At 37.2% G+C, this 16,014-nt stretch overlaps 1 protein-coding gene across 1 annotated transcript in view; it reads left to right on the forward strand.

Moving 5' to 3' along the window:
• LOC127528753 (uncharacterized) overlaps positions 1–14,603 on the forward strand; it is a 37,791-nt gene extending 23,188 nt beyond the window's left edge. Inside the window, exons 6-9 of the mRNA XM_051929480.1 lie at positions 129–233; positions 13,237–13,360; positions 14,036–14,179; positions 14,497–14,603. Of these exons, the coding sequence (XP_051785440.1) occupies positions 129–233; positions 13,237–13,360; positions 14,036–14,179; positions 14,497–14,603 (480 nt within the window). The remainder of the gene's footprint in view (positions 1–128; positions 234–13,236; positions 13,361–14,035; positions 14,180–14,496) is intronic.
• The last annotated feature ends 1,411 nt before the right edge of the window (positions 14,604–16,014 follow it).

The following is a 16,014-nucleotide window of genomic DNA, read 5'->3' on the forward strand; positions in this document are numbered from 1 at the left end:
CGAAGTGTAAATATTAATATTCATTTCTTAACTACTCTGTGTCCGTGATTGATAGCCTTAGGTGGGAAATGAAATTTTGTTTTAAGAGATTTAAAAAAACACATTGCCTATCTATGTTTTCCAACAAGGAGAAAAAAGAACTTGAAAGAGAACTACTGAAGGCAAAGACAGCAGCTGAATATTATGAGAAGAAGTTTAAGGATGTGTCAAAAAAGCACAATGAAACAATTGAAGTAAGTCACCAATCACAAGAGCACTTTGCAGCTATATCAGAAATAGAGCAATCCATTGGTCTGCAGGTATGTTGTCCACGATCTACTGGGCACCATGATTGACTGGACTATGACAGCTGATGTATGCAGTATCAGATGCATTGCATTTGTTAATAACTTAAGAATAATACTTGAGAAAGCTATGCAAACTTGTTTGGTTAGTTAAGTTGCTCCAATATCTCATCAAGATACTTTTTAATAGTTATCAAGGTTTCCTCTTGGTCTGCATGATGATATTTTGCTTCTAATTTCCACAACCCTTTGTGTGAAGAAGCATTTCCCAGTTTCAGTGTTAAATGCATTTTCTCCTTAATTTCTACTGTGATTGATAACATAATATTAAGAATTCCGATAGATCAATTTGATTGCTGCCTTTGAGAATTTTAACAAAGTGAACTATGTTCCTGCACAGCTTTTCGCTCAATGGTATATTTAGTTGCAGTGTCTGCTTTGCAACATGCTGTCCAGGTGACCATATATTTTTATTAAAAAAATATATCCAGAATGTCAGATATCAATTTCCACTTGATGCTTGTTTTTATTTATTATAGCTTCCTTTTGAGATTTCTATTCTTGCTCTGCACTTTGCATAACAAGACAGTTTCCACTATTCTTTTAAGGCATTATTTCATTGTGTTTTGTTTCAAATACCTTTTGTGACTGCAACTGTTTACAACAACAATAACAACATTTATTTATATAGCACATTTTCATACAAATGGTGTAGCCCAAAGTGCTTTACATGATGAAGAAGAAAAAGTTTGCATGAAACAAAAATAAGATTAGGCAATACTAAATAACAAAGATGGAAGTAAGGTCAGATGGCCAAGAGGACAGAAAAAAAACACAAAATAAACTTCAGATGGGATGGAGAAAAAAATAACAAAATCTGCAGGGGTTCCAAGGCCAAGAGACCACCCTGCTCCCACTGGGCATTCTACCCAACATAAATGATCTAAATCATTCCTCATAGTTTTCAGGCTTCACGTGAAAGAATTTGATGATGATGGTAATGTGAATATCTGGGTTATTGCCTTCAATCCATCAATGTAGGGACTGCATGCTGTCTTGATCAGATGGTGGTGGCACAGAAAAAACGGAAAAAGAACAGCAGAGAATAGTTGGGATTAGTACGGACTGTGGAGCCTTGATGAAAATGATAATTCAATGCACAAATAGTTTAAGAAGGGTACACTAATGTGTAGCTATGAGAAAACCATGGGTTTTTGGGTGTTTTTTTAAATACTCCACTGTATTAGCCTGGCAAATGTCTATTAGTAAACTATTTCAGATTTTAGGAGCATAACAGCAAAAGGCAGCCTCACCAATTCTTTCAAGTTTAGCTCTTGGAATTATAATCTGACACTCATTTGAAGAGTTTAAGGTTATGACTTGGAGTGTAAGGTGAGAGGCATTCTGAAATATAGGATGGAGTGAGATTATTTAAGACTTTGTAAACCACAAGCAGTACTTTAAAGACAATTCTAAATGGCACAGGTAACCAATGTAATGACATCAAAACTAGTGAGATGCGCTCAGAGTTTCTTTCCTAGTTAAGATTCTGGCAGCTGCATTCTGCACTAGTTGCAACAGATTGATTTCTTTCTTGGGTAGTCCTGAGAGGAGTGCGTTACAGTAATCCAGCTGACTAATAACAAAAGCATGAACTAGTTATCCAGTATCAAGTAAAGTTATAAAAGATCTAACTTTTGCTATATTCCTTAACTGAAAAAATGCTGTCATAGTAATCTGATTAACATATGATTTTTAAAAAGTCAGAGTGAAAAATTACATGACTTTTAAGTCTAATGGATCAAGTTTATTTCTAATACCCTCACTATATCCATTTTTGCCAATAACTAAGATTCCTGTTTTCTCCTAATTTAGTTTGAGAAAATTATTACTCATCCACTCAGAAACACAAGTAAGACTTTGGGTCAGTGAACCAAGAGAGTCTGGGTCGTCAGGCGCTATTGATAAATACAAGTGTGTGCCATTAGCATAGCTGTGGTAGCTCACGTTATGCTTTGAGATAATCTGACCTAATGGAAGCATGTAGATCAAAAAGTGGAACCAGGACAGATCCTTGTGAAACACCATGTAATATATCATGTGTCTTCGATGCATAATTACCATAACTAAGAAAAAAGTTTCGACCTGTTAAATAAGACTCAAACCAATTTAAGACATTGGCAGAGAGGCCCACCCACGGACTAAGCCAATTTATAAGAATATTGTGATCAATAGTATCAAATGCTGCACTTCTGCCTAAGAGGATGAGAACAGATAAATTGCCTCTATCTGCATTAACCTGCAAGTAATTTACTACTTTAACCAGTGCAGTATCTATACTGTGATTTTCTTCTAAAACCTGACTGAAACTTGTCAAGAAGAGCATGTTTATTCAAGCAATCATTTAGCTGCATATTGACTTTTCCTTTTCTAGAATTTTACTTAAGAAAGGCAGATTAGAAAATTTTAGGTCTAAAATTGTCAAAAACAGAGGAGTTGAAATTATTTTTCTTCCATCCATCCATTTTCCAACCCGCTGAATCCGAACACAGGGTCACGGGGGTCTGCTGGAGCCAATCCCAGCCAACACAGGGCACAAGGCAGGAAACAATCCTGGGCAGGGTGCCAACCCACCGCAGATCATTTTTCTTAAGCATGCGTTTAACAACGGCAGTCTTAAGACAGTCTGGGAAACCCCCCGTATCTAATGGCACATCAGGTACTTCTTTGAAAAAGCTTGTTGATATTGGGTCAAGGATGCAAGTGGAAGGTTTCAGTTGAGAAATTATTCTACATACAGTAGATTGGATAAACTATGAGAAGCAAGTCTGGTTAGCCTTACAATTGCTACTGTAAAGAGCAGATTAATAATGATACATTTTATTCATATAGTACCTTTCCCATACTCCAAAGTGTTTCACAAAAATTCAGAAAGAACAAGTGGGCTTATAAAATATTGAATAGAAATAATATGAGCATAAATAATAAAGATAAATAAAGGATATACAACAGAATGAAATAGAAATATCCATCCATCCATTATCCAACCCGCTATATCCTAACTACAGGGTCACGGGGGTCTGTTGGATACAATCCCAACCAACACAAGGCGCAAAGCAGGAAACAAACCCAAGGCAGGGCACCAGCCCACCTCAGGACACACACACCAAGCAAACACTAGGGCCAATTTAGGATCACCAATGCACCTAACCTGCATGTCTTTGGACTGTGGGAGGAAACCGGTGTGTCCGGAGGAAGCCCACGCAGACACGGGGAGAACATGCAAACTCCACGCAGGGAGGACCCGGGAAGTGAACCGGGTCTCCTAACTGCGAGGCAGCAGCGCTACCACTGCGCCACCGTACCGCCTGAAATAGAAACAATAAACCAGAATAAAATATGAAAATATCTCTCTATTATAAAAGGAAATCCTGAGACAAAACTTTTTCCAAGGGATTTTTTCAAGTCCTGCGAGACAAGACTTTGGCCATGAGATTTTTTCAAGTCCCACCCTCCTCTCAACCATATTCAACCATGCACACGGCCCTCTCACCTCTCATTCGTGTGAATGCTTTTGACAGACACAGTTCCTGCTCTCTAAGCTCTTATAAATTTTTACGTTTTCCTCACTTTAAGTTCACAATAAAAGAAGACTTATGTCCAAATCTTATTGAAGAATTTCATCCCCAAGAAATAAGTACACGGACAATCCTGGGACAGAGAAGAAAGAAGTATATATCCAAGAAAGGTAATGCAGTACATCTCTCGCAGATAACATTAGACACCAAAGGAGATCTTGATATGCCATTCATATTAAAATGTTAACAGTTTCCCGTTAGAATAGCAAATCACAGAGACAAACATTCGAAAAAGTCGGTTTATTTATTAGAGAGAAAGAAACAAAATTCACTCACGAGCAGTTATACGTTGCGTTGTCACGATATAAGTCCAAACACAGAATCAAAATTCAATGCAATATTGATGATAATTTAATTCAAAAATTGTTTTTACTGAAGTTTTACAGTAAAAGTGTAAGTTTAAAAAGTATTTGCGTGTTAATTTCAAATCCAAACAGAACAAAATCATATAACGCAACAAATAACTCTAATGCAACATGAAACATAATTTTCTTTCAAATTATTACATTTTACTATTTTTTAATGTGGTTAATTACTCGCTGTAATGTACAATAGTTAGTTCTATTATGCATATGTAACAATTCCCATGAAAATAACAATCTGTTTAAATTGTACATCCGCATCCCCATACGCAAGTGGCAGAACCGCAAAGTGGCTAGTGCGTAGTGCCGGCCCTGGGGTTGGCGAGCAAAATGAGCAGGGGGCAAAGCCCTGTAGTTAATACTAAAAGGAAACCCTGAACAAATAACATAATTTGTTGTACAAACACACATCTTCCTGGGGATCTGGACAGAGTGGTTAAACTGAAAGAAGGGTCTGAAAGTTAGGGTAAGTTAAATGCTTTCCTAAACAAATAAGTTTTAAGTTGTTTTTTGAAAGAATGAATTGAGTTATTAAAGATAAGACATTTTGACTTTAATCTTGATATTGATCTTTCTTTTCTTCACTGTGTCCCTGATTTTTGTTTTCTTCTCTGTGGCCCTAGTATGCTTCCGTATCACACTCAGATGGTGGGCTGCGACTCATCTTTTCACGTCGACTTTGATATGCAACCACTTCCTTTTTATTTCGGGCACTGTGCGACTTTCTGAAGTTGAACTTTTGAATGCCTCCGCCATGCTGTGCCACTCCATCGATTTCCTTTTGTTGTTTATACCACTGCTTAAGCCACCAAGTAGTACATTTTTTCTTGCCTCCACTTCACTGACCTGGATCTCCATTTTGCATTCACTGAAATTCTTCTTTTTTTACGTGCTTTTGTCTTCATCTTTTAACAAAATACTGAACGGAAGGGGCTACTTATATTGATTTGCATATTCAAATAGGTGAAATTCAGGGAGTAGTTGGAGTGGGGCTGTAGGCACTGGCACGTGCATTAAAATTCACACTGACTGGGATTTATAAGGGAAAGTGCGTAGAACTTTGCTTATACACAGTTTTATGTATCTGAATTTTTCTGTACATATGTACATTTCTAGTTTTCTCCATATGCCATGTTTTAGTGTGAATTCTAAGCAAGGCATTATACATGTGATATACATGTGCTAAGTAATTTTGGTTGTGGAGAATTTAAAGCTCCTAGGCACCACCATGTTCAGCTTTGTACCCTACAAAATCACGTCTTTGTAATTTTTGGTGGCGATTTTGTACTATTCCTTTAAATGTGGTTATCGTCCTTGTTCCTTGTGGGTGGGGCTCAGGGGGGCGAGTCCACCCTAACATCACCATTCCTAAACCCCTCTCTCAGGCTATAGAAATTGGTGGAGACGGCTCAGGAGTTTGGAACATTCATTTGTTAGATTGTCACTATTTTTTTTTACTTCTTGCTTCTGTTTTAAGGACTCTGATTTCTGGATTATGGATTTGGATTTGTTTATTTATGATTGCCTTTTAGGAAAACTCCTTTGTGTGTTTTCTTGCCTTTTGAATCATTTATTCATAAAGATTCCTCATTTACCTTTTAATACAAGCTAAGGGTTTACAATCATTGTGATATTTATAGTTGTTTTTCCAGTTCACTATTTTTGGCATTCTCCAGCTGAAGCCAGCCAGTAGTGTTTGTGGCCTGACTAAGTTCAGGCAAGCTTCTGCTGTGCAGACCTCTTTAAATACTGGCCTGCTCTCTTGCTTATTTTACAAGGCCTCACAAATGTTTAGCCTCTGAGGAAGCTCCATATTAAATCATCACAAGACCAATTTTCCACACATGCATTACAATAAGTGTTTTGACATATTTCATCATGGTTTCGTATGGCAATATTTCTGTTGAAGGCAGGAAATGGCCAGACAGAGTGGCATACACAGTTTCTAAAACTGGTTCCTATATCTCACTGTGAAGACTCTTTGCTTTGCATTTCCATTGAAATCACACTCCACCCTCCACCTGGGTGGTAAATGGATTAGAACATTGAATCCAACAGGGGGTACAGTAACCACAGTGGAGATATTAAGAGAAGAAAAACAAGGTTCAAAAGAAAGGAATTATTTAACTTGCTTTTAAGTGCAGCTTTCAGTCCTTACAGTATATACATAGCATATTATATACATACATACAGCTGAAGACATTACAAATGACTGCTCTAAATATTTTCCCAGAAAAAAAGACATAAATAGTTTGAATTAAGAAAATATGGATAGCAAGTCATTTGGAGTCCATCTGGTGGCTGTGAGAGATGTATTTTCCAGAGGACAATAGTCATCCTGAAAAATGATCAGAAGAAGGTATCTATTGGAATTAGATTGTGGAATGAAAGAATTTTTCAACATAAGGAGACTTGACAACAGTAGATTATGAATGTCACATAAAAAAAGAAAAGTATGGTCTGAACACAATTGGATTGAGTGAGTTTAAGTGGACAACAAAAACATTCAGGTATACAAATGAATATTTACTTGTATTTTCTTTGAGTACTGAAGTTTTTGTCTTTCATCTTTAACTGGGAGTTCTAAACTCGCTTTCTATAAGTGAGTGGGGTACATGAAGGAGAGTATCCAGTGATTTACTTGCACTCCATTCAGGTTAAATTCCTGCTTTTCAACCAATGCTGTTTGGGAAGGCCATGCTTCCATTAAAACGTTTTACAATGGATGGATAGATCATTTATGAATGCTGGAGAAACAATATGTCTGAGTTAAGTAAAAGTAAAGTAAAAATGAAAGAAATACAAAATAATTACTAAATCATACCATGGTGTTTTGTCTTGGTAGAGTAATGTATATTATAATATATATTACTCTGCTTTCCCCTTTTGTATTATTAATAAGTAGTCTTTGTCAGAATGCCTCAAATCTCACAGACTTACCACTGTTTATAAGATATTATAGTATATAACTTCTCCCCACCTTCCCTTCTACATCTATAACTTCAGGCAATTAGGTGTAGTAAAAAACAAGCAGGAGTTAAGTGTTAAGTTACAACTTTAAATAATGCATTATTGATAACATTCATAAATAATAACAATATGCAAAGTACATTTGAATATTGGCAACCATACAACCTGAGAAATGGTGATATGTAGTTTCAGGCAGCACACAGGCTTGTTAGTTACTTAAAATGTCTCTAAGGCATCATTGGTGGTCAGCTTTCTTCAGAACAGGCCGCATGCCTGTCTCAATATGGCTGCCGAGCTGTGCTCTTCATTGTGTTGTCCTTGTCAGTTCGTGGTGTGAGATGGTCATTCAGCAGTTTGTTAAGAGAGAGAGAGTGAGGGAGTGAGCAAGTTTATAGATGTTCTGTCCAACCCGTAGAGCCAATAGGACATCATAGTACCTAAAAGCTTCTGATACAAGCCAGTTCCAAACAGCCATACTTCAGACCAATGGGGGAACAGAAAACATCTTCACACCTGCCATCCCCCAAAACCATTTGTTCAGCTAAAGTTTGCCAGTTAGGCAACCTGGCTTTGTGTGGGAGTTGAGAGACTTCAGAGAAACATTTACCAAACTTGTTTCAGGCATTTCCCCCCAACTCTGTCGTAAAATTCAAAGAGACTCAGTCCGTGGGGGCCTAAGTTACAAATAAAGACATACAAAATATTTATCAATTTGTATGCAAAATCTCACATCACAACACATGGCATATAGGAGGTCACCACTGCCTGTTTTTTAGTCTGTAGTTATGTAGTTACAACGTTAGCCTGTTGAGGTGTAGTGCAAATTCGAGAAAATTCATGCTAACTTAAAGTATGTTTGTGGCTAGAAACATCTTTTTGTTATGTCAACAAACTGCCTAGATTTGAGCAATGAGAGAATTGACGAGTTAGCAGAAAAAGATCAAAAACAAGAGCATCAAGGCCAAAACAAGGCACAAAAATCATGGTTAAAACTTCAGAGCAAAATGTCAGAACCAGGAAATGCTAGCACTGAGAAATGCTAAGAAACAATATTTTTAAAAAGTGTTGGATGAGGAAGTGATTTTCCCGGAGGAACAAGCCCTAATGACGGGAGTGTGAAAAACAAAATGGAGAATGAAACAGTCCAAAAAAATTTTAACCTTTAAAAGAAAGGAGAATCGCCACAAGAAAATGTCAGAATCAGACTTAGTGACTCAAAAATGTATAAACAAGTGTAAGATTACCAGAATCGATGCAGAAAAACTTCCAAAAATATCAGAAAAAAGGAATCCAATACTAATACTTTTGCTTTGTCCCTGTGATCTCAATGTCCTTTTTATGTGGTATGCTGTCAAGATCCTGATAGATGTGTTTTCCACACTCATTTTTTAGTCAGCGCTATTTTAATTTTTTGCATTAATCCACTCCTTTCCACAGAGTACAATGGGTTATGCATGTACTTTTGATGAATGACCATGGGTTATGCTCTTTCCTCTTTCTCTCCATTGCTAAATGGAAATATGAGCCAGTAGATCAGCTCAGTCTCTGCCTACTGTAGCATTAGTCTATTCTTTTGTGAACCTAATGGAGACCGTAGACATATTTTGGCAGGTACACTCAGCAGGCAGGTCAAAAGCATTTAAAATACTGTCTGGACAGCTTGCAGTAGCAGCAATTACTGAAGTAACATTACCAGTTCCAGATATATAGCTCAGCTTGGACTGTTTTGTAAATCCAAAATTTGCAAACAAGGCTTTGTGTTTTCTTTTTAACATTTTCAAAAGACATAAAGAGACAATAAAGAATCTCACGGTTGGCTTTGCAACAGAAAGAAAAAAAAAACTTGACAAAGACTGATTTGCCAATTTGTGTGCTTTTTGTGAGAAAACCAAAAGAGAAAAAAGTGATAGCCAATGCACTAATTCTGTAGCTGAAACAGAAAAGTAGCCATTATACTGAAAATCTGTGATAATTTTGACTTTTATTTTCAAATTTCAAATCACATTTGATTATATTACATTCTCAGTATTTTGGAGATTCCCTCTAATAATAATAACATAATATAATAATAATAATATTTATAAGGTGGCAGAGTTGCCCTGAAGAATCCAATGTCACTCACAATGAAAATGTACATATATGCAAGTTACTGAGATGAGGGATTCCAACACAATAAACAACAAAGAAAGATGGCCTAGAGCAGTGGTTATGGTATATGACAGAGAAATTAATGAGTAGAAAGTCTTGTTAAGGTCTGTGGGTAATTAATTTATGGCAGCAAAGTCAGAACCAAACAGAAAACTCATTTGGAAAGATTACTGGGATAAACACACTTGTTCTTACAATAAAGGTATGGAATCTCTGTCTCTACTTCACCACTTTACTCTATTTGTATCGTTTGTATTTACTATTTGATCTGAAAAGCAAATATGTCAGATCTAATTCCTTGCTCCTCCTGACCACCTCCAGTAAAGATTTTTTCTGTTTAGTGTAACCAGAAGAGGATGTAATGGCACTCCCAAACTCCAAACACAGTCCTGGGTTCAAAACATTTATTTTTATTTAGCAAATTCCTTTTACAAGGTTCTTCTGTGTGAGCCCAATCTAGCACAGTGTTGTAATGCAATACAATACTGCCCCCTCTCTCTTCTTTCTGTCTTCTGCTCCTTCCAGGTGAGTGTTATCCAGCTCCTCTCCAGACTCAGACTTAACCTGAGTGAGGCAGAGCTGCTCCTCATATACAAGACCCGGACGTACCTTCTGTACCAGGGCATTGTCCATAGGAAGTACGTCCAGGTCAGGTGGAAGCCTCACAAAGCAGGGAGTACAAGTCTCTACAGCACTTTGGCCGCACCCCTAGAACACAACAGGGCCAGCATGCCCTGTGGGTACCTGTACGGGTACTGTATCTCAGGGATGCTGCCATCTAGTGTCTCAAGGGAGTGAATAATTCACATTTGATTTATATACTACTGATTGGTCTGTAGTTTTGCTCTGAAACAAACTTGCTGGTGTGATGCTGTGATAGAATAAAGACTAACTGGTGGGTTGGCTAGTTGAGTGATTCATTGATTGATTAAAAATTTATGTAAAAATATGCAAAGGTATGCTTATGAAAAGAAAAAATTAGATCACAATCATAATTTAGTATTGATGTAAACTTTACTTCTTCATTTCTTCTTTCCGTACAGACAGTAAACCACTTTATTTACTCCTGCAAGCCAAGTGTGCCCTCTGAGAGAGCAAAGGGAAAAAAAGAAAGCAAACGTAACATAAAACGAGGCTCTTGCACAACTGTCTGGGGTGTTTCTATTCAACTTTTTTTTCTTTAGCAAGCCAAATACGTGCCTGCTGAAATAAGGAAAACACAAAATAAATTAGCTATTAGACATAAGAATTGTTTAAGTACTACAAAAATATTAAAAGAAAGGTTACATAGTGTTTTACATAGAGAGCTAACTATAATCAATATACACTATAAGACAATATAAACAAACAGCAATACTTGAGAGAGCAAAGGAAAAAAAAGAAAGCAATCGTAACATAAAACAAGGCTCTTGCACAACTTTCTGGGGTGCTTCTATTCACCTTTTTTTTTTTAAAGAGAGGGGAAAATAATACAAACCATCACTTCAATGCTAAAATAAAAAAGAAGATTTTTAAATAAAGAAAATTAATAAATAAATAAACTGAGCTCCACAAGCCCATCCTACCTCTAGCAAGCCAAATACGTGCCTGCTGAAATAAGGACATGAGTACAGTAATCCCTCCTCCATCGCGGGGGTTGCGTTCCAGAGCCACCCGCGAAATAGGAAAATCCGCGAAGTAGAAACCATATGTTTATATGGTTATTTTTATATTGTCATGCTTGGGTCACAGAGTTGCGCAGAAACACAGGAGGTTGTAGAGAGACAGGAACGTTATTCAAACACTGCAAACAAACATTTGTCTCTTTTTCAAAAGTTTAAACTGTGCTCCATGACAAGACAGAGATGACAGTTCTGTCTCACAATTAAAAGAATGCAAACATATCTTCCTTTTCAAAGGAGTGCAAAGCAAGCAGTCAAAAAAAAAATCAATAGGGCTTTTTGGTTTTTAAGTATGCGAAGCACCGCCGGTACAAAGCTGTTGAAGGCGGCAGCTCACACCCCCTCTGTCAGGAGCAGGAAGAGAGTGAGAGAGAGAGCCACAGAAAAACAAAGTCAAAAATCAATACGTGCCCTTTGAGCTTTTAAGTATGCGAAGCACTATGCAGCATGTCCTTCAGGAAGCAGCTGCACACAGCCCCCCTGCTCACACCCCCCTACGTCAGCGCAAGAGAGAGAGAGAGAGAGAGAAAGTAAGTTGGGTTTCTTCTCAGCCATCTGCCAATAGCATCCCTTGTATGAAATCAACTGGGCAAACCAACTGAGGAAGCATGTACCAGAAATTAAAAGACCCATTGTCCGCAGAAACCCGCGAAGCAGCGAAAAATCCGCGATATATATTTAAATATGCTTACATATAAAATCCGCGATGGAGTGAAGCCGCGAAAGGCGAAGCGCGATATAGCGAGGGATCACTGTACACCTAAATGCACCCCAATTGAGAACCTGCAACACATGGTCTCCTGACGATTGGATCCTACTTAACATTACGTACATACTATATAAAAATAATATAACAATTTTGGAGAAATACAAAAAAAAAATGAACAAACCCCAAAGTACAAATATAACATAGAAAACCAGATTAACCCTGTTACATCAATACCAGGACAGTGCAGTGAAGTATCAAATCTGAATCAACTATTGAGTGGTATAAACATTAGAACACTCTAGATGAGTGTTTTAATCTGAGCAGCACTTCTCCCACTACAATTTCCAAATCCCTCAGTACCTCCTTAGTAGTCCCTGTTACCTCTGGGAGGTTATCCACTTGCTCACTTGTAAGCACCTCAGAAAAATGTACGTTTAGGGCATCCACTATTTGATTGTATCTTTTAATTCCCCTTTACTATTTCTGATGCACTTGACCTTCTCCTTGACTGTTCTTTTACTACTAAAATACTAAAAGAATCTCTTAGGGTCTTCTTTCGCCTTATTTGCTATAATCCTTTCCAACTGTCTTTTAGCCTCCCTGAGATCTTTCTTAATGGTTGCTCTCATGTACTCATACACTCTACGATTCACTTTGCAGTCATTAGTCTTACATTCCTTATAAAGCAGTTTTTTCCTTTGTAACTTCTTTTTAAATCTTTATTAATCCACTGTGGAGTTTTTTGTTAATTTATGCATATGATACTGTAAGCAATGAAATACATAAAAGAAATCAGTCACATTTAAGTGTGTAATACAAAGGGAGTGAGGAAAAGCAGTTCCTTAGTCCTGTAAGAGTGTGTAATTACATGGATTTAAAACGTGAGAGTGCTGGCTATATAGTGCTATAGATGTCTAGAGGTCATTCTGTTAAATTCCATTTGAAAATAAACATGAAAATTCAAAAACAGGCTACCTCATTTTTACAGATTTGGTCTACTAATTAAATCAAGCTTGTCTATAACATTATAAATGTTCTAACAAAACCTCTGCTTCAGTGCTTCACTCTCACTATGTTTATTGATTGCAAACCATGTTTCTAATGTAAAGTGCCAATTGTGATTATTTCAGCGCTTCATATGTGCCCTTTCACCCGATTTAATAAAGTGCAATATGTAACAGTGGGAGCAAACAATGGATCTGGCTTATAATGTGAGATATTTTCTTTTTTAATAGAAGTTGTTTTTTTTTCCAAACAATGCCTTTATCAAATGCTGATAAATAAATAATATGTTTCTTAATTTGCTCATTTGCTTAAAAGTTAAGTAAATTGTCAATACATTTTCCTGCTGTATGCCTTGGTGGAAGGTAGTTTAATCTGGAAGGCATCTTCAGCTGTCACAATGTAAAGACAGTCAACATCCAATTACAGATGTTAATGTGTCAATATGTACTTTATATTTAGATTGTTGAACAGGACTGGTTCCATCATCAAGAGAGTTCTCATGAAGACAGTGAACAGATGAGTGATGCTTCGGGTCCTGAAGAAGGCCACCTTGCAGATCTGAAAGAGACCTTTACTTTACCAGGCGAGTCTTATAATGGGTTGCACTTAATGCTCAGTTATTTTGAGCTGCCTGTTCAATATACTGTTTCATTCTTGATCTGCTTCAGTTTTATTTTATCAAACACAATACCTTTTATGTTTTTAAGATTTAATTTGGGGGAGAGCACACAAACCTTACTGCACCACAGCTGAGACCTGACATGTGTTTTACTAGATCAGCAGACTCTTTTTTTCCTATAAATTAACAGTAAAATCTCTCAAAAAGATCATCATAGATTCTAGCGTAGTTCAGGTCATGTGAATATGATACCATAATCAACAGCATCAAAAGTGACATTCAAACTGAAAAATAAAATCCTGAATAAAATCCTTATTATATCCAGATGGTCTGTAAACAAGTGCACACAGCACAGGATTGTGTACCCTCAATTTTAAATAGCTGAACTTCAAAACTGGAAAAATTGTCTAAAGATATAGATCAACATTTAAACTGATTATCAAAACCTGCACTCCCTTTCCTGTCCAAAATTATGGAAAAGGTGGTTTATGTACAATTACTTTTACATTTGGAGGAAAATAACTTATGCAATGTGTTTAAATCTGGCTTTAAAAAAATTTCATAATACAGAATCTGTTTTGTTGAAGAGGACAAATGATATTCTACTAACCTTGAACTCGGGTTCTTGTGCTATTGTAGTGCTGCTGGACCTTATTGCAGCTTTTGATACCGTGGACCATGGAGTTCAATTAAAACAGCTCGAGTATGAAGTTGGTATTCAAAGATGTGCACTGAAATGGTTTGCGTCCTACTTGAATGGTAGATCTATGTCGGTAAACACAGGTAATAACTTCTCTCAGCCAGCTCTGCTCACTCATGGTGTACCACAAGGCTCTATACTGGCCCCATTATAATTTGCCTTATATTTGCTCCCACTGGGGTCCTTATTCCAAAAACATGGTGTTGATTACCACTGTTGGGCTGATGATACCCAGGTTTGTATTAAAGTTAGCCCTGACATTGTTTCATCTGTAAAGAAGCTGATGGAGTGTATTGATGTTGATAAACCCCGGATGCTGCAAAATCCAACTATGAAAATAAAACTGAGGTCATTATCTTTGGCCCTACTTCTTCTGCTAATGAAGTTGTCACTCATTTAGGCTCATCGATGACAAAAATTCGTTATGATGTCAAGAATCTGGGTGTCATCCTTGATTCGTGTTTGAGCTTTGACAAACAAGTCTCTGTGGTAGTAAAATCCAGCTAATTTCAAAATTAAGATCCTTCCTTTCACAGAAGGATTTGGCAACAGTGATTCACGCTTGTATCACGTCTCGGCTTGATTATTGCAATTCTCTATATGTGGGATTGCCCAAATCTGCCCTGTTGCTCCTTCAATTGGTTCAGAATGCAGCAGCTAGAGAGCATATCTCACCCGTATGATCTTCCTCCATTGGTTGCAGGTGAGGTTTCGGATCAACTTCAAAGTTTTATTGTTTATTTATACGGCGTTGTGTGGCGTCACCCCTAAATACATCCGTGTCCTCCTTCATCCCCTCTCAGGCACAAGAGTTTTGAGTCCATCTAATCAATTTCTCCTTGCAGTTCCAAGATCACGGCTAAAGGTTAAGGGTGACAGGGTTTTATGAGTTATTGCTCCAAGACTTTGAAATGATCTGCTGCTCCATATCAGATCTTCCCTTTTCATTGAGGTTTGTAAGACTCGGTTAAAAACCCACTTTTTCTCCTCCGCCTTTTATGGTGGGTGAGGTCGTCGGAAGGGGAAGGACTGGTATTCAGTAGTTTTTACTGTTTTATTAAACTGGTTGTTTTATAGAAGCCTTACTTGTTTCTTTGAACAGCATGTTGGTACAACTTCTGTTGTTTTTAAATGTGCTTTATAAATAACTGATTGATTGTTCCACTACAATATCAGCTTGAGAGGCAGACTCCTTTTCAGTCTTACCCATAATTAAGAAATGGGGACTCAATTTTAGCCATTTTCTAACATTCATTCTGTCTGCTCGGTAATTATCAATGATGTACATTAACGACGTTGAACAAATGCTCAAGCTCCTGTCTAAAACACTGAGTTTCCAGCAGTACTAACTGATCATTCTAGGTATAAAACATAATCATTGTCGCTAGAAGGGCAGTAATAATCACAACCATTAGCTATAGATTTCGCTATTGAGCCACCATTCTCTGCGAGTCACACTAGAAAGTTGCTTAGGGTGGAAGTTACCTCCATATTTTCATTAGCTGTGGCCTTAAAAAAACTTAAGTGAAAAAAAATACATTTTTCAGATATTTATGTAGTAATGTAGTGCAGCTACTAGGGTGGGACAGGCCTATGCCACTACATTAACTTTTGGCAAGATAGAAAGGGCATGTGCACAAGATAAACTTTGGAGAGCTACTGTACAATTACAGATTAGAATGCAGAATAAACTATACAGAATTTAGTAACAATGCTAAGTGAAAGAGTTCACACAACAGTTTTCTCTGTTCAATACATAACTCACTCTCAAAGTCTGCAGTGAGTTCCCCCATCTGGTGATAATCAGGTTAGTTCACTACTGTGAGCAAGTGGAATTCGGGCAAAGCTTATACATCATTTACTAAATGTACAAATCATTCAGTTCAGTGACTCTTATGTAGCACACTTCTCAAGGCAG

This window comes from Erpetoichthys calabaricus, chromosome 7 (genome assembly GCF_900747795.2).
Source record: "Erpetoichthys calabaricus chromosome 7, fErpCal1.3, whole genome shotgun sequence".
Classification (NCBI taxonomy): domain Eukaryota; kingdom Metazoa; phylum Chordata; class Cladistia; order Polypteriformes; family Polypteridae; genus Erpetoichthys; species Erpetoichthys calabaricus.